We start from the raw sequence: 21,219 nt of genomic DNA, 5'->3' as shown, positions 1-21,219 counted from the left end.
TTGACAAAGAATTGCCAGTATAGGCAACCCACGTACCACTACCAATTTCTGGCTACATGCCTGTAGGTCATGTCTTCTCAACTTCTTGGATTGATTTATTTTTTCTTGTACTTGTGTAGTGTGAAGAATTGACTGTGACTGCACTGGGTGATTCATCAGAGCTTGTTCGTGCATGTGCCATGGATGTCCTCTTGCCCGTGCTTGCGCAGTGGGCCTTGATGCTGGATCGACTTCACTCCCACCTCTTCCATCGATTCCTGCACAAGCTCAAGTCGATAACTACCTCTTGTATTGGGAAGGTGAGGAAAGATCCTCCAATTCTTGGTTCAAATAACTTGAAGTATAATTATGGAGTAGTCCACCGCTTAGCTTAGGACCGCTAGTTTATTAAGAGCTATATACATATTTAGGGGGATTGGGAGATTTGGAGGGCTGAGAAACATATTGGTGTAAGTCAATTTTTGTTTATGTTGAGATATCCATGGCACCTGAGTCCAAAATAGCCTATCTGCCTAGAATTACAATGATGCTGTTCATAGTTACTCTTGAGACAGCCAGGTTAGCAGCACATAATGGGAGCCCTCAGTACAGTTCAAAATTCTTTGCAAATTATTACTATTTCATTATTGAAAAACTTTGATTTTTTTACTCACACCAATAAATTTCTAAGCCGTCCATTTGATGACCCATCTCTACTTCTAGCACAACCCACTGCATCCATGCATCTCCTCTCTCTTTCCTGTTGAGGCAGACACCACTACAGACTATTGATTCTATTCCTATTCTAATGAGGTTTTTTCATGATTTAATGTATGCTTCCAACATAATCCATTACATTGATGCATCTCTGTCTTTCCTGCTGAGGCAGACACCACCCGGCTCTCCCCTTGGGATGGCTGCGGCACCTGCCTCCTCTTCGCCCCTCAGCTCGGGCAGCCTGGGCTTGAGTGGGGACTGGCGTGCTGCCCTCACAGTGCGTGTGCTCAAGTCCTTGCTACCGCACCTCCTCACGTGGGTCGTCGACGCACAGCCTGTGTGGCGCAAGGGGAGCTTTGCAGAGGACAAGTTTGCCAAATGTGAGTGAGCCCTGAAGCTATGAACCAAAGTCCCCAACTTTTCCCTGTTTTGTTTAACCTGAGAAGTGTGTGTTTTGTTTTTATTGCTTGGCATGTTGAGAGAAAGCTTCCCTTCCTTCCCTATCCATTCCCAGGAGGCGTTGTCAGGCTCCTATCGAGGCAGCGCCTCCTTCCTTTCTCCTTCCCATCCTCCCCCCTTCAGGGTGCAGGTGTGAAAAGCTCGCGCATATAGACCCTGCCCCAGGAGTGTAACCTTGCGAGCCTGCCCTGGAGTCTTGTTTCCACTGCCACTGGAAAAATCTGGACATTTCATCAATGGTATTGATGGGTAGAGGATTATTTAGTGCCCATAATTTGGCTTCCAAGCAGGGATTTGCAGTGTATGTTTCAGAAGACTAATGTGATTAGTGGCATGTATGTACTGGGTTGCTACAGGTAAGGGAAGTAAGAGAAAAGTTGGAAAAATTCACCCATGGCCTTGGGGGAAATTTAAAATGATGCTTAAATGTAAAGAGCTTTAATATGATTGATTCGCTTATCTGTGATGTGGAAAGGTGTGGTACATTTGCTATTTGAAATACATGTATAAATTTTGTATACAATCCTTTCTGTTGTCGTTTAAGGAAAATTAAGGCTCCTATAATATTGCATTCCATGGCGTTTTTTATGAAAGTTAATATTTATTATGGTTTCTTGCCTCCGGAAAATTCTTGAAGCGAATTCCATACTGATTCCAGTGTGGTTCCTGACATTGGTTCTTAGTCCCATTTCTCACTTATTGCTATATTTTAAAAGTGACTTTATTTATTGTATTATGAAAGCTGCTTTAAGTTGCACATCAGTTTGTTTTACATGTGATTTAATCCGTTAAGCCCCTCTATAGAAAACAGCTATACAATTTTCAAGAAAAGTTTTTAAATTGGGCTTTGTGCAAATTATTTCTGTGCTATACTAATTACTTCAGACGTAACCTTGTGAAACCTTTCCATAGTGGAATATGAAAGAATTAACTTAGTTAGGTTCACTTTTCTTTTAGATTTTTAGTATACATATTTGGTTTAGATTTTTGTGCCGATCGCATCAACTTTTAATAATTTTTATCTCTCTCATCAGACAATCACTAATCCAGTAAATCCAGACTATTGCTCATCAATCTCCACCCCTTGCAACTCATTATATCTTGACCCTTGTACTGAACTTGAACTGACTAAAATTGTAAATAACTTACCAAACAAAAACAGTTCAGGTTTAGACGGTATTCCAGCAACAGTTATAAAGAAGTCAATCCTTACTATCAGTAACCATATATTATTTCTTATTAATGAGTCATTAAGACTTGGGATATTCCCTAATGCTCTCAAAATTGCCAAAGTCATACCTATCTATAAAGGTAAAGGCTCTAAGCAAGAAATGAATTCATACAGGCCTATTTCTCTATTGAACCAAATTGGAAAGGTATTTGAAAAAGTTTTCTATGCCCGGCTGATTGTTTTTTGCTCCGAATCTGATCCCAAGTCTGAGCTCAACAACCATCGAGTACTGAACTGACCCATCCATACATTCATCGTTTTATTGTCTTTCACAGGGGGCAAAGGGTTTACGTGCCTGTGCCACGGCCTCTTTGATCCAGCCATATTCCACGATGCCAAGACAGGTGACATGAAGGACGTGAGGCTACTCGCTGGAATCTTCCAAGAGTTGATGGAGCAGGAGTGTCCCGAGACGTGGCCACAGCTCGAGTGGCTTATCGACGAAATGTGAGTCTGAATTTTTTCTGGTCAAGGAAATCAGGGTACAGTATAGTATGGTGAGTTCGAATGCATCAGGTGAGTTTGAACAAGTATGACCATTGTAATAACTTTTTAAGTCTGCATTTTGATGCATTTTAAATTGACGTAAAGCCCTAAAAATGATACAGTTTGATGTGTTTCCTATAATTATGCTTTTTTATGGAGATATTTATGCATCATGGCAGTCATATGACAAGTTTCAGTGCGGGAACGAAACTCTTTTGGAATTTGGTTAGTGTATGAAAATAGATTAAGGCTGCATTCCATGAACAGATTCATTTATTAGCAATGATTGTGGAAAATATCATTGATTTGCAGCAATTATGTCAGTCAGTAAAAATACATAGCATAACTTAGGGTAGGATTGTCTGGGAGCATATCTGATGAAAATACTCGGCTTGAGGTGGAACAAATGTACCGTCACTTTTGAAGTCCGTGGTCATGTTTGTATCTCCATACTTCACAATAACAAGCAAAATGGGTTCGAATGATTCCAAATGTAAAAATCTGTGAGTTATTTTTAATATGTGAAGTTTTCTAGCATTCATATATTTGGAAGTCCCATATTTTGATACACATATTGGCCTGCATGATGATGAGAGCTTCCCGCTCTGATCAGTGGGGAGAAAGTGACATATCTCAAAAAAAGACCAGCTTGAAAGGGCATTTTTTTTGTTCAGTGTCATGGTGGTGAAGAGTAGAAGTGAAGGACTATTCACTGTTTTGTTTGTAATTTTGACAGTAATAGTTGTCAGTTGGCCCTAGGCATTTGTCCACTGCAGTCACATGACTTATTTTTCATTTCCTTCCTTCTTTAATGTCTGCTGCAGAATGAATGAAACTCCAAATTCTATGAACAATTTTTGAGGAAAAAAAAGCAAAATTAGTTCGATTTGGTTCTCGCTTCCACTGATTCTTTAGCTTAGAACCAGAACAAGAAGCAAAACCATAAAGGAATGGTACCAAAAAAAACAATAAATTCATAATGTGCTTAACCAATTTATGGCATCTACTCTGCTATTACATCTAATAATGGCATAAATTGGTGAAAAATTGTGGTGCATTTAAAAGTTTAGATGGTGAAAACATTTTTTTTAATTTCTGTTAAAAAATTCCAAAAATAGAGCCTAAAATTTGGGATTTTTTTGGAAGAAAGTATTAGGTACTTAAACTTTTACTTGAACTTTACTTTTATGTTTGCTTACCTTGTTATTATTTAACCTCTAATCTTTTATGACCAAGAAACTGATTAATGCTGTCAAGAATTGAAACATAGGTATGAGAAATGAAAATCATTTTTGCTGTGGCATGGCTCATCCATGTTAAGACTGAAATTGCGTATCCCTAATGTGAGCTATCTGTTTCACCAGGTTACCTGGCCTTATGGACATCCTAAGATCTTTGAACATGGGCATGGAGTGCACTGTTGCTGAAATAACCTCATTGTTTTACTCTCTGTGCTGTGGATTTGGAAGGGCTTTCACTGTTCAAAAGGTAAGGGAAATTAGGATTTTTTCAATAGGCAATTCAGGAAAAACCAAATTTCACCCAGTTGGAGGGATCTCAACATGGGTGCTGTATTAGTCAAAGTTTGCTATATCTGGAGTTGGCGATGTTAAGACCGCTTGTAAAGTGTACTGATTGGGCTATGAAATAATGAACTGTTTTAAATCATAGGGTTTGAGTCAGTTTTTTCAAAAATGGTTGTACCGTTGAGCCTCAGATGTAAGATTTTCATTGATAACCGAAGATTTCCCACTTTTCAGGTTAAAGAAGGCAACCTTTCTTTAGAAGTCTAATGATTTAGTAAGAATATTTGGGTCCCTTTGACTTTGTAAATTAGAGGTTGTTCTGTGATAATCCTTTTGATTTTAATAGATGAAAAATTTTTGGCTTGTGAAAGTTGGTTTTGAACTTTTTAGATGTCAATTTACCATTTTAACACTATTTATTTTTTGTCCCTCTCTTACTAGCTATAAAAAATTATAAATGCTCATGAACACACTGATTTATAGACTTGTTTTATTTAGAGTTATAGACTTGTTTATATTGTTTTCTGTCAGCTAAAAAAATTTCTTACTGTGGGCTCACCCATTAGTGAAACTCAAACATTTTATAAAAGAAAAGTTAATGGTAAAGGAAGTAAAGAAATGCAGAAGAAAACTATTTACATATCTCTAAATTCCATGGGTCTTCATCATGTTGGATCGTGATGGCTCACTGCATACTAATTCAGTGGCTATTGATAAAATATGAGTCAATTTTTCTTAGCAGTGGAGTAGTTAGCCTGTGTTTTTGTCTCCCTCTGGATGTATTTTGAATCCTAATCATTACCATGTAATTAATTCCACCTGCATTATCTGCCAATGGGTTGGTTCGGTTCTTCAGTTCTTGGTTCCATTGATTCTAGAGCTTATAACCAAAATTGGAACCGAAGTAAAAAAATTACCGATATAATTTGTGCAAACCCCAATTAAAATACACACTTCAGAATAGTATAAACTAAATTCTAGAAGCAGAGTGATGCTCTGGATCTGGCAAAAATCGTTAATAGGTGTTGAAAATTAGCAATGAAAATGTTGATAATGAACTGAAACCAAGTACTGGGACTGAGGACTGATGCCTGGGGACAAACAAGACTTGGAACCGATGAAAAAGTGGGACCGACCCATTCTTAATCATTCCCCTTATAAAAAGTTGCCCTGATAAAATGATGGGACTGATTTGAATGCACTATTGAGAACATTAGCTATGATGACAACTTATTTTCAATGCATGATTGTTTTCCGCCGCGTTGTAGGTCAACCCATTATTTGTGGAGGTCCTTCAAGGTCTGGAGGGGGGATCTATTGGGTGGTGGGCACATCCCTCGCTCGTTCCTGTTTACCTGATTGGAGTCCTTGCTGGAGCTGGCCAGGTTTGGACAACTTCCTTCATATTACATAATTCTAGTGTTCCATAGAATGTGGCATCCTGGTTTTATGGCATTGTTTCACATTAGGTAAAGGCATAAAATTTAATGAGAATGTCAGCTTGAATCATCCTATGTCTGTATAAGTGATAGAAATCTTTTTTCATTGTTGCCATATAAATGGTTTGGGTGTCCCAATGTTCCCCGAACAATGCTTGTGCTTTTCTCCTTGCTATAATTAGTATTTCAAAGCATGTTTTATCTATATTTTCAAGTTATCTGCTATTTGAAGAAAGATTTAGTGCTTTCCTGGTGAATAGACTTCGTAAAATGTTCTTGGGATCGCCACCGGGTCAGGAACTGCATAACTGGCGACGTTTCAATGTCCAACTCTGCCAACGTCCTCAGGGCTGTTATGTCAGAAACGTCGGCAGTGATGCAGTTCCCGACCCAGTGGCAATCCCGAGAACATTGAATGATATCTGCTTCTTGAGTGTGTTCATATCAAATAAGAATCCTTGCTACTGTCTCTCCGCTGGCTTTTTTGTAGGAGGAGAATGACATTGTCCAGGTGGGAAAAATCCTATCAGGCGTACTTCGATCGTTGCCCCCAGAGGACTCCTCTCCCGACGGGAGCTCAAATGGTAGCAGTGGTGCATTGATGGCCCTCGAGGCGAGCGTTGTGGGCCTCTGTCAGCATCCTGCCTTTCATGAAACTGTGCTGACCACCCTGTGGGAAGGTATGACAGAGTTCTCTTGTAATTGTACCACAAGATAATAAAATGATGACCTATTTGTAAGAGAGAATTCCACGAAGGGAAAATCATTTGTCTTGACCAGAATTTAAACCTGGATCTCCCGAATTTGCATCACATACTTAACCAATGTAGTTATCTTCTTCATCTTTTATGTTGTTTGTGGAGGTCTTTTAGATGGATTTTGATGCCAGACATGCAATGGCCCAAGGCAGCACGTTCATGTGCCTTGTGAAGGCAAATAATTTTTCCTATGTGGAATATTTGCACTTCCTCTATTTACTTTACCTTATGTTTATCGCAGGTGTAGTTCACCCTCGTGCTGGTGTTCGTGGTGCAACAGCCTCCCTGCTGGGCACCATAGTCGGCCGCATTTCAGAGCCGTTGGTTGTTTCCCGTGTGGCTCCTGCTCTAGTCACTCTTGCATCGGATCCAGATGTGTATGCCCCTCATTATTGCCCTACTATTTTAGCCAAACCGTTAGTTTTTTTATACATTGGCCACTACAGGATGATAGGATGTACATCTTTCCTGGGATTCCATCAGTGTTTCTTATCAATTTCATATCATTCGTTTATAACATGTGGAGATATTATTGCATATTAATTTTATATGAGTTTTACTCTTTTTGAAGAACTGCAGTCATAATGACTACTTTGGTAGAAATCCTTGCCTAAATAATTGGTCCTTGTTGTGTGTGATGTCAGAAATCCTATTGGCTTTTTTCGCTCTGTGGCCTATCACTATGACCAGCTCAGCATGGTGTGAACTTTCGTTATCAGTCACTTTGACCAGCATTATGGCTAACATGTAAATCATTATGATGCATAATTATTTAGGAAGAAAACTATATGCAATAAGTAGGGATGGACGGATCCAGGATTTTTTTTGGATCTGGATCTAGATCAGATAGTTGATTTCAGGTGTCAGATCTTTTAATATTTTCGGATCCAAAAGCATTTTTAATTGCCTGCTAGAAAACAAAGTAATTATTCAGGTATTCAATTATTCAAAAAATGTTTCCACACAATGAAATACATTTTTATCAATGCATCATTAAATTAAATTCCAAATGCGCAATCTGTGACGTAATTGGCAATGTTTAGAACAACATTGACTTCACATGCGAAGAGGTGTGGGAACTGAACAAACGACCATCCAGCAATCTTGAGAAGAAGGGGTGGTTAGCAGAAGCTCGTAAAGGAGAGGTGGATGGGAAGGAGTGCGATCCCTCCGTCTTTCAAGTATTGAGGGAGTCAAGAACGATCATGTCAGATCTTGCTACTTTGTGACGTCATTGCCTTCAAAGGGAAGCCGGGCGAGCTACGTGATATATGCAGTTGGAGTTTTCAGTCTGTTTCCACTTGTTTGAGGGGGCTAATGATGTGCTTGTTTCTTTAAAAGTGTACTGTTTCGACAGTGTTGAATATTAGTACAGTGAGTCCTCGTTCTACATCACCCCGTTTAACGTCATTTCGCGATAACGTTAGGAAAATTTTGAGACCATCATTCGTTTATCGCACCTACGCTTCGCGATAACGTCAAGTCTTTTAAATTTCGCGCGAAAAAAAGGCGAAGCGGCGGGCGTTGCAGGTTGTTCATTTTGTGGGCGGTAATACAGTCAAAGCAAAGTGTAAAACGGTGTGTTTATTCTTAATTGCGATTACGGTTTTAGCAAAAATTTCTGAAAAATGAATTCTTACGTAGTTGCGCAAGGTTTTACTTGACATGTGGTATTCAGGAACCTAAAAAGTTATTTCAAGGCATTTTTCCGTGTAGAACTCGGAGATTTTGTCGTCACTTTTTTTGCCGAGTTCACAATAATTTTGGTTCCTGTAACTGCGACGATGTTTCAGCAATGATGATGCCCAGGCGATGCTCGCGCGGGCGACCACCATAGTTTGGCATTCCCACCGTAAAGAATGCCCCAGATATGACACGCTAACATTTTTTTCGCGTAGGAATAGTGAGGTCTAGGAGCCGATATTCACTTTTTACATTGTTTCTTATGGGATATTATGCTTCGATTAACGTCATTTCGTTTATCGTCACATTTTTCAGGAACGGTAAGTGACGTTAAACGAGGACTCACTGTATAGTCTAGTAGTAACTAGAAAACTTAGTGGCAATCAATTAGAGCTGAAAAACTAAAATTTCGTCAGAACTGCGTTGCTTTTGGTCTCATTTTTTTTAAACCTCGCGGATGCCATCAAGTTGCCGAAGCTATTACATTGGTACAATTTCTCATTGCCTAAAATCAACAACAAAAAGCATTTTTTTAAATTATATCTTAAATAACCGCCGAAAATGTTAAACAAGGCCATTATAGAAAAAAAAAGGGCGATGGAAACAAAAGCAAAACTTTTTTTGCGACTTATTAAAATGATTTGAATTTGCAAAATTTGATGTTATGAAGTGCCAATTTTCCGGTCCTGCTGACTTCGTACTCGAGAGTTACTGTATATGCTAAATTAACATTGATAATTTGTCATTCTTCAGTGTTTTAAGTTCTTAGGCATAATTGCCATAGTCATGCAATCAAAAGCCCTAACACTATTCATTTTTTTTCCTCTTTCCATTTTCAGGTCTGTGAAAGCTGCCACTATTCCTGCTTTTGGCACAATCATCACCCACAGTTCACTCAAGTCGGTGAGTTGCTCCTGCAAATTTTGAATCAAAAACTGCCTGTCAGAATTAATTTTTTATTACTTATTGATTGTTACCTATTTTTGCTTGGGAAACTTCTTTCTGTTATTTATAATCCTTTTTCATCATACTTGGAATGATGGGTTTATGCAAATTGTTCCATTTAGGAATGGATTATGCAATTTGTTCACTGTGGTGGGACTTGTAGTCTCTGTTTTACAAGGTTGAAAATATAAAATTCTTGCATTCTTTTAAACTATAACTAGCAGCTTAACACGTTCGCGGCTATCGTGAAATTTGCCGTTTCTTGCCCGTGGGCGTCAATTTTCGTAAAAATTAAATCGATCCAATCATGTTAAAATTAATGCACACTTCTTTGGTATAGTTGAAAATGATGAATTGCAATAAATTTTGGAAAACCTATGCACCGATATTTAGTAATTAATTAATCCCCTTTTGCATATGCAACCACGCATTACACGTTTTATTTTCTTCTGTATTTATTTATTGTCGCCTAAAATACCTTCAAAATGTACAAAATGGAAACAATGACATAATTTATACACTTACTATTATTATAAGCCCAGAATGAAATATTTAGCTATTAATTAATCCCCTTTTGCGTATACAACAACGTATTACACGTTTTATTTTCTTCGATATTTATTTACTGTCACGTAAATACCTTCAAAATGAACAAATAAGATGTGCTTTTAGGTATGAAAACGATGAAATAATTTATTTACCCTTCTTATAAGCCCAGAATGGAATAATTCAGTTATAAGTATCGGAAAAAATTCGGTATTTCATAGTTATTTTGCAACTGTTTCGAATTTATCTTCTGAGCCTTCATTACCCTCTTTCTAATTCGCTGTGATGCCTTGCTTCGGTTTTATTGCTTTGGGAACAAAATGCAGCGGGAGGATATCATACATCTCGTTCCTGCGGTCATTGTTAGAGGTTCTATGCTTTCAGAAAGTCGCGAAAATGATTATCCTCAAAAGAACCGGGAAAACCTCTACCTTTGTGACGCTGGCGACCGACCGCTCAGTCCGTAGCACCCGATACGAAACAATGGCTTTCCCTTTCTCTCGCCTTTCGGGGTGGACGTTCCATGGGATTTCGTAGACTCAAGACGGGCCTAACCGCACTTGTCCGGCGCTTAGAAAAGGCTATGGCTGACGATATTCTGCACCCAACCTCACGCCTCCTAGGAGAGAGGTGGTGGTTGGGGCGGAACCTTTGAATCTATTATTTCCATAGTCTGCGGATAAGAAACCAAATTATTATTGGCATAGGTGAAGCTTAGCTTACAATTTTATTGCAGGCAGACCCACTCGTGGGTGCAGTTATTATCGTAAGCTTACCCACAATTGGGTGTTGCAAGTAACCCTTAGGAAGCTAATCCGACAGTTTCGTTTTTGAATAATCTTGTGCGGCATCGCTTCTCACTTAGTGGCCTTGTCGCAACAACGCAATCCACACGTCGAGTTTCAAATTAGTCGAGCCGAGCGGAAGGCCTTACATGTACAATGGTGACAAAATTTTCCTTGCAGTGAGAGAAGAACTTTCAGTCTTGGCTAATAAACGAGTGCCACTGGATATACGAGTCCATTTTCCTTGTCTTTTTGTGGAGCAGTGATTTTTGTGTTATTAGTGGCAAAGAAAAATTAGAGGAGATGGCTTACTCAGATGCATCTCAATTTAGTTCTGACTCCGATGATTCATACATTCCATCCGATTTCGAAGGAGACAGTGAATCTTCATATTCAAAGGACGAAATTGGAGAAGATTCACCTGAAGAGGAAGAACATGCCGCGTTATCAAGCTCCGATGAATGGGGAGACTGCACCAATCGTACAGATGGTACCTTGGAGAGGTCGATTACATTTTAGGCAGTACCTGCCTGGAAAGTCTCATAAATATGGAATAAAATGCTACAAACTGTGTAGCCCTGACTAATTCACGCATAGTTTGCAAGTGTACTCTAGGAAAAGTGAAGTGCCAAACACGAAGGAGAAGGTTGGACATGGACACGAAGTTGTACTGCAACTGATGGTGGGACTTTTTGATGCTGAGCGGACATTGTGCATTGATAATTTTTAGACAAGTATGGGCCTAGCTGAAGACCTTTTGGGTAGGGAGACCTATGTTTGTGGCACAATGCGGGCGAATCGGAAAGGTAATCCACCAGAGGTTCGTCAAAAAAAGTTGAAAAGGGGGGAAATTATTGCAAGGCAAAATGGAAAAGGTGTTAGAATGATGAAATGGCAGGACAAAAGACCACTTATGATGATATCCCCTAATCCCGACCTTGGTGAGATTTTGCAACCAACCACGTCGAAATCTAAGCGAGGGGAAATAATGAAACCAAAAGCCATCATAGTCTACAATAGCGCGAAAAAGGGGGTAGACATTTCCGACCAAATGTCTGCTTATTATAGTTGCATCAGACGATCTCTCAAGTGGTATAAGAAACTGGCATTAGAACTGCTTCTTGGGACATGGATGGTGAATTCATAGGTTTTATATAATAATTATGGCCAAAATAAAAAAATGGAAATGCTGAATTTTCGAGAGAAAGTTATTGATGGATTATTGAAAGAAGATGTCGTCTTTAGCGATGTGGGTGGGGGAGGTGTTCCAGCTTCGAAGAAGTGGAAGTCCTTGCACAACCTAAGTAAATATGAAGGTACTGCGAGGATAGGTAGGAAGAGATCAATTGGTACGAGAGAATACGTAAAGAAAAGGGAACGAAAGAGGCAAGCAAGAGGGCAAAAAAAGTGAACACATTTTGTGAGGAATGTGATGGACACCCTACAATGTGCTTGGATTGTTTCAACAAAATTCACCATTGGCATTGTCAAAGAAAATAAGTGAATATATTGAAAATAATATAAATAAGTGATTATATTGAAAATAGTTTGAAATTATATTTGAGATTCGGCAAGTTTTCGCTGTGCTCATTTGTATTCCCCATTTAGAAAATTGTTTCCATTGACCCAATTAGGATATCCAAACTGAAAATGACATTTATTATAGTTTTGAAATGTTTTCTCCATTTTTGTTTTCGATCTAAATAATTTTTCCGGTGTGTGCTACGCTCTAAATATCTACGGAAGTGGAACATCTTCGATACGTGAAAGCTATGTAATTGAAACGGTGAGTGTAGTAGTATTTCAACGTGTAATCAAGGAAGGTAATCGTCCTTCTTGTAGGGCCATCTTACAGTCTTATGGAAAACGAAAAAAGCATTTCTAGCGATGCATAATGCCACGTAAATAGTAGGAATATTTTAGTTAACCTATCTTCGTCGTAAAATGTGAATAAAGCCAAACCAACTTGATTTATATTTCGATATACTTTTGATAGACGATGCAAAACATAAAATTTACGTCTAGAGATTGCCGTGTCATAGAAAATAATGGCTCAATAACGAGTCAACTATATGTAGCTCTCGTCTACCTTCAATATGACTGCAATATTCTTTATTTTCTGTTATTATTGAATAAGCTTCATAATACTGCCTGTGGAATTGATATGAATGAGAACTTCGTACGTAACACAGCTAGGATTTTTTAAAACTCCTATAATCGACGGATAGGCAACCCGCAATGCAAGAATTACGTATTTCATAAAATTATGAAAGTTGATTACCGATGATCGAGTTCATTTGAATATCTTTCCGATTAGTTAAACTAAAATTGAAAATATTTCACGCACAAATGCAAATACAACATCAAATACTGAATCTTTACATCATTGCCGTCATTTTACTTGCTACCTTTCTCTAAGCAAAAAGTTCGGTTTGGCATCAGTAAAAAGTTTACTAAAAACACCTTCATGGGCGATGAAGAACGTAATAAGTCCGTCCTCATGGGCGTACGTGGCCAGAAGCTCCTTTAATTCGCATGGGAAACGTGACCACCGGTGGGTCATGCCGCCCATAGAGCTTAGAAACGCATGACCCACCGGTGGGTCATGCCGCCCACGGGGATAGACCAGCCATGACCCACCGGTGGGTCATGCCGCCCTGAACGTGTTAAAGATCTATTATAGCAGTGATTAAAATTAATTTTAGATTATGTATATTCTTCCACGGTATTTTTTATTTAGTACATGCTATATGACACTATCAAGGATTTGAATCTTTTGTTTACTTCGACTGGAGGCAGTTTTTTGCTTTTGTGCAGTTAGTGTTTCTATGTGAGATATTAAAAATTTAAAAATATGAAGAGAAGAAATTACACCACAAAACAAGGCCTTATGAAAAATTAATTAAACTGAGCATGCATAAAGATGCTGTAATGGAGCAAAATGCCTTAGGGTAATGAAAATACTGTTGAAGAATCCAAAGTTAAAAGTTTATGTAACACATGTTATATGACTTCGTCAGGAATGTGAATCCTTTGTTTACGTCAACTGGAGGTAGTTTTAGTCATTGAGCATTTAGTATTTCAACATGAAATACTAAAAATTTAAAAAGATTATGAAAAGAAATTACATCACAAGACAAGGCCTTTTGAAAAATTACAGTAAAACCTCTAAGTAGTGAACCTCTTTACATCATAAGCCTCCATACATCATACCACCCCTACGGTCCTGTCTGATTTACATGTAAATTTATAGGCAAACCTCTATGTAGTGAACCTCTTTATATCATAAAACCTCCACTTATGATACCAAGGAGATACCCCCAATACGGCCTAACTACCTCTGCAAATCATACCGAGAGAACAAGAAACCATTAATGCAGCCGTGATTACCTTCATTGAATGACATTTTCAGAAATGAATGTTTCACTCTTTTTTTTTCTTATATACCTTTAATATGCTGTAATTTTCACGTTAATCATTAGTTATGGCCATTTTGTTCCATATGAGAGCATACTTAACTGTAAATAAGAAAAAAGATGTCCAACTATTCTAATCATTTTAAGTGACTGTTGAATTAAGAGAGATCACATCGTTTTCTCTCGAACAATGGTAAAAATCATGTGATAGCGCTCGCTTTCTGTAATTATTAAATAATAACTATATGTTCACTAATGCCTGCATGTTTGTTTAAACACATATAATGGTTTAAAAGACAGTAGTGCCCTTATTTCCGAAGGATATGAAAAAATGGTGCCTATCACTGTAACCTCTCTTTAGTGAACCTCCATACATCAAAATGCCCAAATTTTGGTCCCCTCCATTATGGTGTAAAGAGGTTTTACTGTAATTTTTAAAACTGAAAATTCAGAAAGATGCCGTAACGTAGTGAAATGCGTTAGGGTAGTGAAAATACTATTTAAGAATACATAGTTTAGAAGGTACCATTATTTAATAAACTGTTGACTGATTGCTTATCATTATTTCTACTTGCCTGAACAGTGTCCGCAAGTTCAGGACAAGGCGCATATGCAAATCCAGAGCTTCCTGGTCGAGGCGACTGCTCACGAGTTTGGCCACGGCCGAGCTTACAGCAACCTACTCCTCACCCTCGTCACCACGCTTCGATCCATCCTCCCGTTCAGCTCCAATGCCTTCCGTGACGAAGGTGAGCCACCTATAAATGTGTTGGGCATTGCCTCCAATCCTTTCTCTGTGGATAAGATGGATATGTGGTTTAATATTTAAATAAATAAAAGGTCGTAGCACTTTTCCACAAGATTATGGAATGTTCTTGTGGAAAAGTAATGCTCTTGTAATCTTGTGGAAAAGTGCTATGATTTTATTTATTTAAATATGTCGATACCTCCACTGCATAAACGCTCAACAATCCCCCACCAAATAGAATCCGCTCATCTAGTATTATAAGGGCTATCAAGATGAGCGGATTTGGTTCGGTGGGTGATTGTTGAGCGTTTATGCAGTGGAGGTATAGATGTCTAACTTCCACCAATTGAAGCCTGAATCTGTTGAACTTATGTAGTTTAATGTTTAAAAAGATGGGGTAGCTGACTTACCAAGGCACTTAGAACTAATGTTCCATTTTCCAGCCATTAATAGATGACCACCCATGGAGATGAATGCCCTCACTAAATGGTCCCCAATGGTCATATGGTCCCTGATGAGTGAATCCCTTACTTAAAAGGTGAACTTACTTAAAGGTGAAATCAGAAGCCTAATCCAAATCCTCATGTTTGCATTCACATAAGAGATGGCTTGTTGATTCATCCTCCTCTTCAGACCACCTTCATCTGGCTGATTCCATAATTCCCAATTGAGAGTAGACACATGGTAAATTCATGAGTTCTGAGTGGAAAATTTGTTATGGGGAGGTTAATTTCCTACTTGGGGGTCCACAAGCAGACTCAATTCTGGGGAGGTTTTCTAATCGTAGATGTTTGTTGTGGGAGGTTTTTCTCCATGCATGTCTTGCATTGATTGCTTTATTTCTGAACTCGGCATTCAACTACAGTCCAGTTGAATTGTTGGATTTTGTTGAGGATGTTTATTGGGATGTTTCTTCTTATATTAGAAAGGGCAAATAACCTATCTTCTGTCAAATGTGGTTTATATAAACTGTACATTTTGTGTAAAATCCTGTGCTTCTCATTGATGGCTGACTCTACTTTCGTTTTGCAGTGGTTCTTCCACAGTTGTCTGTGATGGCATCCCAGGTATCGAGTGTATGGAAGGGTTCAGTGGCTGTTGGGAGGAACTCGGTGTGGGCAGATGGTGTGGCGGTGGCGCTTGTTGAAACATTCGCTACTGCCCTCGACTGTGCTTCATCGAGGCAAAACGTAGCATCCATCTTGCTGCCTGGCCTACGGTATAGTTTTTTGCCTGATCTTTCTCTTTTAATTATTATTGTTATTATTTTATAATGCAAGACTTTCGGACCTCAAGTTTATCATGAAAATTTTTTCTTTTGATGTCGGGTCAATTAATTAAAGTAATCATCCTCCAGCCAACATTTTGCACTTTAATTATTGCATCTTCTAGATTCATAAGTATTTAAATAGTTTCGTTAAGGAAACATAGCCCTGAAAAAAATTATATGCATGGAAGAAGAAATTTTCTGAAGAATTATTAAAACTATTGAAGCATTGAATTTGAGTGCATTAAACTCACAATTCAAATTGCAAAAATAGCAATAGAAATCTGTATATTGAGCTTGGTAACCAAAATTTTCTACACGAAACTTAACATAATAAATAAAAATTGATTAAAATTTTGTTTTTGATGTTATGTGTTGATTATGAAGTTTACTCTGGGCAGTGAGCTATGTTGTGTAGGTGAAGATTAATGCAATTATTCGGAAAAAGTTATGTTTCCTTTAAAAACATCCTGGAAATATTGCTGAATGGTGTTCCTGGATTAGGGTAATCGGAATTTGTGGTGCTCCTCTATATTTCAATATTGTATGCATTCCCCTCCCTGGCTTACCTAAGATTATTCCCTCTAACACTATTTTTAACATCCATCCCCTCTTTGCACTTACTCCATCCATGTATTCTGTCTCCTCTGTATCTCATATAGAATTCTTTTTGTATATCTGGTTGAGAGGCTGCCACTAAATTGTCAATTCCCTGTTTTCTTGCACTTTCCTTGAACTTATTACTTTAAATGCTACTGGTCTGTGGGTTGAAAATAATCTTCTCCAAACAATTTTACAGGTGCCTTGAGGCTGGTGGGAAGGAATTTCTTCCTGCTCATCATGACACTGTCCTTGCAATGATCCGAGAGGCAGAAATACACAACGATTTGCAGGCAAATCGTGGAATGGAAAGGTATGGCTCTGTGTGACTTCCAATTAGGGGGTCATTCACTCTGACCTAAATCGCAGTTCCTCAAAAGAATTTGGTTTATGGAAGGGAAAGATAAGTTGTGACAAAAAAATCTTCCCCATTTAGCCATTCCCTCCCAGAGTGCAGTAGCATAACTTCTTTTTATCAAAACTTAGTAAAACCCATTGTATGAATCATAATTTTTTTGTTTTTTCATTATGTATTTTATTATTATTTTTTATTATGTCTAAAGTTCTGTTTTACCCAGTTTTGATGATCATATCAGGTAGGTGCCGTCCTCATTCTCCATACACTGAGTAACTGATTTCTGGCATTTTTCATGACTCTTGCCAGCATGGCAGGCGTTATGTTGGCAATTTCTTCCTGGATGTTGGTCTTCAAAGCTTGCAGTGTCCTTGGATGTTTCAAATAAACACGAGGTTTCAAGAAACCCCATTGAAAACAATGACAAGGAGCCAAATCGAACAAATTGTTCCCATACCAACGAAATTTATGGGTTAAAAAAATCTGCTTGTAAAATTGGCCTCATTGGCAAAGGCATGCTCCTCACTCTTCAAACGTATGATGGCAACGAATCGTGGCGAGAACAAAACTTAATACGAGGCATATTCATATAGCGAGGGCCGTTTGGTCACAGGAAAAAATATACTCATATGAAACACACTTTATTGACACTTTTAGTTAGCTACAAACCTACTTCACTTCTCTACATATTGAAGCTTGCCACCAGAGAGTTGAACCAATTGGACTAAGCCACAAGCTAACACTGCTGTCAAAACTAATTAGAAAATTCAAGATTTTCGTTGGGAACTCATTGACCTTATAGTCCTGACCTTGCACCTACTACTTCCTCTTCTTGCACTTGAAACAGTTGCTCAGTGGACAACATTTCGAAACCAAAGAGGGAATCAATGACGTTGTCAATTGGTTCAATTCTGAGGTGGTGAGCTTCTATGCAGAGGGGTTAAAAAAGCTGGTGCAGCAGTATGAAAAATGCTTAGAAGTGATCGGCTATTATGTAGAGAAGTGAAGTAAGTTCCTAACTAACTAAACGTGCCTAAAATATATGTTTCATATGAGTACAGTGAGTCCTCGTTTAACGTCACCTACCGTTCCTGAAAAATGTGACGATAAACGAAATGACGTTAATCGAAGCATAATATCCCACAAAAACAATGTAAAAATTGAATATCAGTTTCTAGACCTCACTATTTGTATGCGAAAAAATTTTGGCATATCATATCTGGGGCATTTTTTACGATGGGAATGCCAAACTATGGCATTAATACGAGTTCCTGTCTTCATCGACGACAATAGCAGCAGTGACGTAAATCCTTCTCCATTTTTGTATCTTCCCGCATTTGCTTTTCGGCTTCGCTATAGTGCGGTCCGATGAATGCTACCAGACGCTACAGACTGGGGATCCGGTGCTCCGGTCCATAGGCCCTACCCTCGCTACGAGAATTTCTTTTCGGACCGGTAAGGAGCGAAATCAAAATGGCGGAAATGAGCGAGGGCAGGCAAACTGGGATTATGAAATCGAAGAGATGGTTTTAATTGCGAATTGAGGCGGGCGGGCGTTGCCTGGGCATCATCATCGCTGAAACATCGTCGCAGTAACAGGAACCAAAATTATTGTGAACATTGTTCTCTTGGACATTGTCATGGAAATGTCTCTGATGCTAAAATTTGCCAAAACCGTAATCGCAATTAACAATATACACACCGTTTTACACTTTGAATAGACTGACCGTATTACCGCCCATGAAACAAACAACCTGTAATGCCTGCCACTTCGCCTTTTTTCTCGCGCGAAATTTAAAATACGTGACGTTATCGCAAAGCGAAGGGACGATAAACGAATCACGGTCATAAAATTTTCGTGACGTTATCGCGAAATGACGTTAAACGGGGTGACGTAGAACGAGGACTCACTGTATATTTTTTCCTGTGACCAAACTGCCCATACTTTATGAATAAGCCTTGTAGTTACGCTTCTTGAAGAGACCACTAGAAATCCACTTCAACGTCAACCAACTGAATGGTACGCATTTAAAAAAAAGGAAGTTATGTTGCCGCCCCCTGTAAAGTTTCAAATCAGAAAATGCAAAAGTTGCTGCCCACTTTTCATGAGTTTGCTATGGTATTAGAATTCAAGTTCATTTATACAACTCCTTTGACCCCAACCTTGCAAAAACCTGAAGAAAGGAGTTACAGACTATTGAGCATCCCTGTTGAGCACCTGTTAATTCTTGCTTCTCTCTTTTATCAGGACGAGCTCAGGCATGAGCCTTGCACTCGCCACGGCCAACATGGGCCAGGGCGTGGAAGACATGCGCAACAGGATGACCAAAATCTTCCAGGTGAAGCCAAGCGTGAGTCGTCCCAGCAACCTCCCAAACATCCCAGGGATCTTCCGGAAGAAGTAAATGGTCTGATGATTTTGAGTGGCCCAATGGGATGCGTTGTTGATTGGTATAGTGTGCACTGAGGGAAGAGTAGCTGTGCGCATTTGCGGTGCTGACTTGGAGGGAGTATGTGTTGGAATCCTTGTTTGCGATTCGTCTGTTGAAGCAAGAACTATCCAGTGATGTTTGAGGTCTGAGTTTTGTCAGTCATCTGACTTTGACTATTAGTTCTTAAATATTATCTTGTCATTAAACCTTATGAGTATTCTCTTAGTCATTCACAGCAATCTCATTATTTATTTGGCCTCTAGATATGTTGAAATATCATTCCTGTGTGTACTCATATTTATTTCCATAGTTATTTTTGCCTTTGAGTATTGTAGCTTTTATGTCTTGTTTTGTTTGTTGGATATCCGTGATGATAGGAAACACTAAGTATGACGATGAGAATGAAAGATATCGTATCGAAAATAAGTCTTTGTTTTGTCTTTATTAATGCATTTTTCATGTTGTGTGCAGACTTTTCGTAGTTGAATTTCATCCGTGGAGAACATTAGCACCTCTACCTCTGAATTCTGATAGCTTTTAGATGCAAGAGAGTTGATGACCAATGAATTTCTTTGTTTCAAGTTTGTTTTGTTTGTTACCATGGTTGTGTAAATCATTTCTAAGAGAAATATGAATTGACTGAAGATTAGAAAAGAATACGTTCTTTTGTAAATATCAAAACTGATGATTCCACTTTATTACATACTTTTCTGGAGTACTTCGTCATGTGACATGTTTTTATCTCGTAGTGATGAGTGAATATCTTCCAAAAGCCAAAACTTAATTGGCTATGTGATTCTGCAGCATCACCTATGTGCTGTTTCTTGTGCAATGTTATATCCTAACTCCTTTCTTCCTCAAGAGATTGTTGTATCTGTTGTATATTTATAAATGGTGCTTTTATAGCTTGTGCTTAGGATTTATTTTTTAATGGTTGTGGATAAAAAACTTTTGTAATCATCACAAATCTATATTTTTTGTGCACCAATTCTGCAAAAAGCTGGTTTTGTGGATTTTAATTTGTTATTTTAATAATATATTGTGTATGTTTATGAATTTTTAAATATTTGTTCTTTGTTCGCTGAACCTCATCCTTTACATGACTTTTTACTTGTTGTACAGCTCTTTTCATGTACACGAAGAATTATAGTCCCCTATGAAAAAAGCACTATGTATTGTATAAACCTGTATAAAATTTTTATACATTCTTATACAATTGCCATGACAATGTATAAGAATGTATACAAATTTTGTACAGGTTTATACAATTTTTTCATAGGGGTGATAAGCTCAATTTTTTACATAAAGCACACGAATTCCATTTCCCCTCTATCTTGAAGTGTGCAGATTTGATCACGTAGAGAATCTTGGTTATTTTTGGATGGATGTTCTCTTTATTCAGAAAATTGAGCTGACAATCAATGACATTTTGTGTCATTTGAGGGTAAGAGGGATTTCATTTTTTGTTATTCCTTAAAGAAAAGGCACATATAATTACTGCTCACCTGTGATTTATTGGTTCCCAAAAGCTAACCAGTGACTAATTCCTGTCACCGTTAATCAATTACTATTTTATGGTTGTAATTTTCTTTTACGGCTGTGACTGTTGGTACCATTTTCTCTCTATAATAGTGAACATTATCTGTGTGACTAATTTAGATATTTTGAAATAATTAATTTTATAGATAGGAAGTAAAATGTAATCTTCCAATTATTAATTTTAAAATGACGTTGAATTACTTAAGTGCTTGTGGTTTTTGTCACCATTGTTAGGGTCTTGTTGATACATATGCATAAACTTATTTCCTTCGATCATGTATGCGAACAGATGCAGGTCTTCATGTGGT

The 21,219-nt window shown here is 38.2% G+C and overlaps 1 protein-coding gene across 1 annotated transcript in view; it reads left to right on the top strand.

Annotated features, from left to right (window-relative positions):
* Positions 1-20,436, top strand: part of LOC124163460 (RAB11-binding protein RELCH homolog) — a 36,928-nt gene extending 16,492 nt beyond the window's left edge. The window contains exons 11-22 of the mRNA XM_046540380.1: positions 120-299; positions 869-1,076; positions 2,662-2,833; positions 4,237-4,360; positions 5,667-5,783; positions 6,328-6,517; positions 6,837-6,972; positions 9,118-9,181; positions 14,554-14,719; positions 15,751-15,937; positions 16,785-16,898; positions 19,189-20,436. Coding sequence (XP_046396336.1) covers positions 120-299; positions 869-1,076; positions 2,662-2,833; positions 4,237-4,360; positions 5,667-5,783; positions 6,328-6,517; positions 6,837-6,972; positions 9,118-9,181; positions 14,554-14,719; positions 15,751-15,937; positions 16,785-16,898; positions 19,189-19,345 — 1,815 coding nt within the window. The 3' untranslated portion in view covers positions 19,346-20,436. The remainder of the gene's footprint in view (positions 1-119; positions 300-868; positions 1,077-2,661; positions 2,834-4,236; positions 4,361-5,666; positions 5,784-6,327; positions 6,518-6,836; positions 6,973-9,117; positions 9,182-14,553; positions 14,720-15,750; positions 15,938-16,784; positions 16,899-19,188) is intronic.
* Positions 20,437-21,219: the final 783 nt, after the last annotated feature.

The sequence above is a fragment of the Ischnura elegans genome, chromosome 8, assembly GCF_921293095.1.
Source record: "Ischnura elegans chromosome 8, ioIscEleg1.1, whole genome shotgun sequence".
Lineage (NCBI taxonomy): Eukaryota > Metazoa > Arthropoda > Insecta > Odonata > Coenagrionidae > Ischnura > Ischnura elegans.
This window is presented reverse-complemented; position numbering and strand designations above follow the sequence as displayed.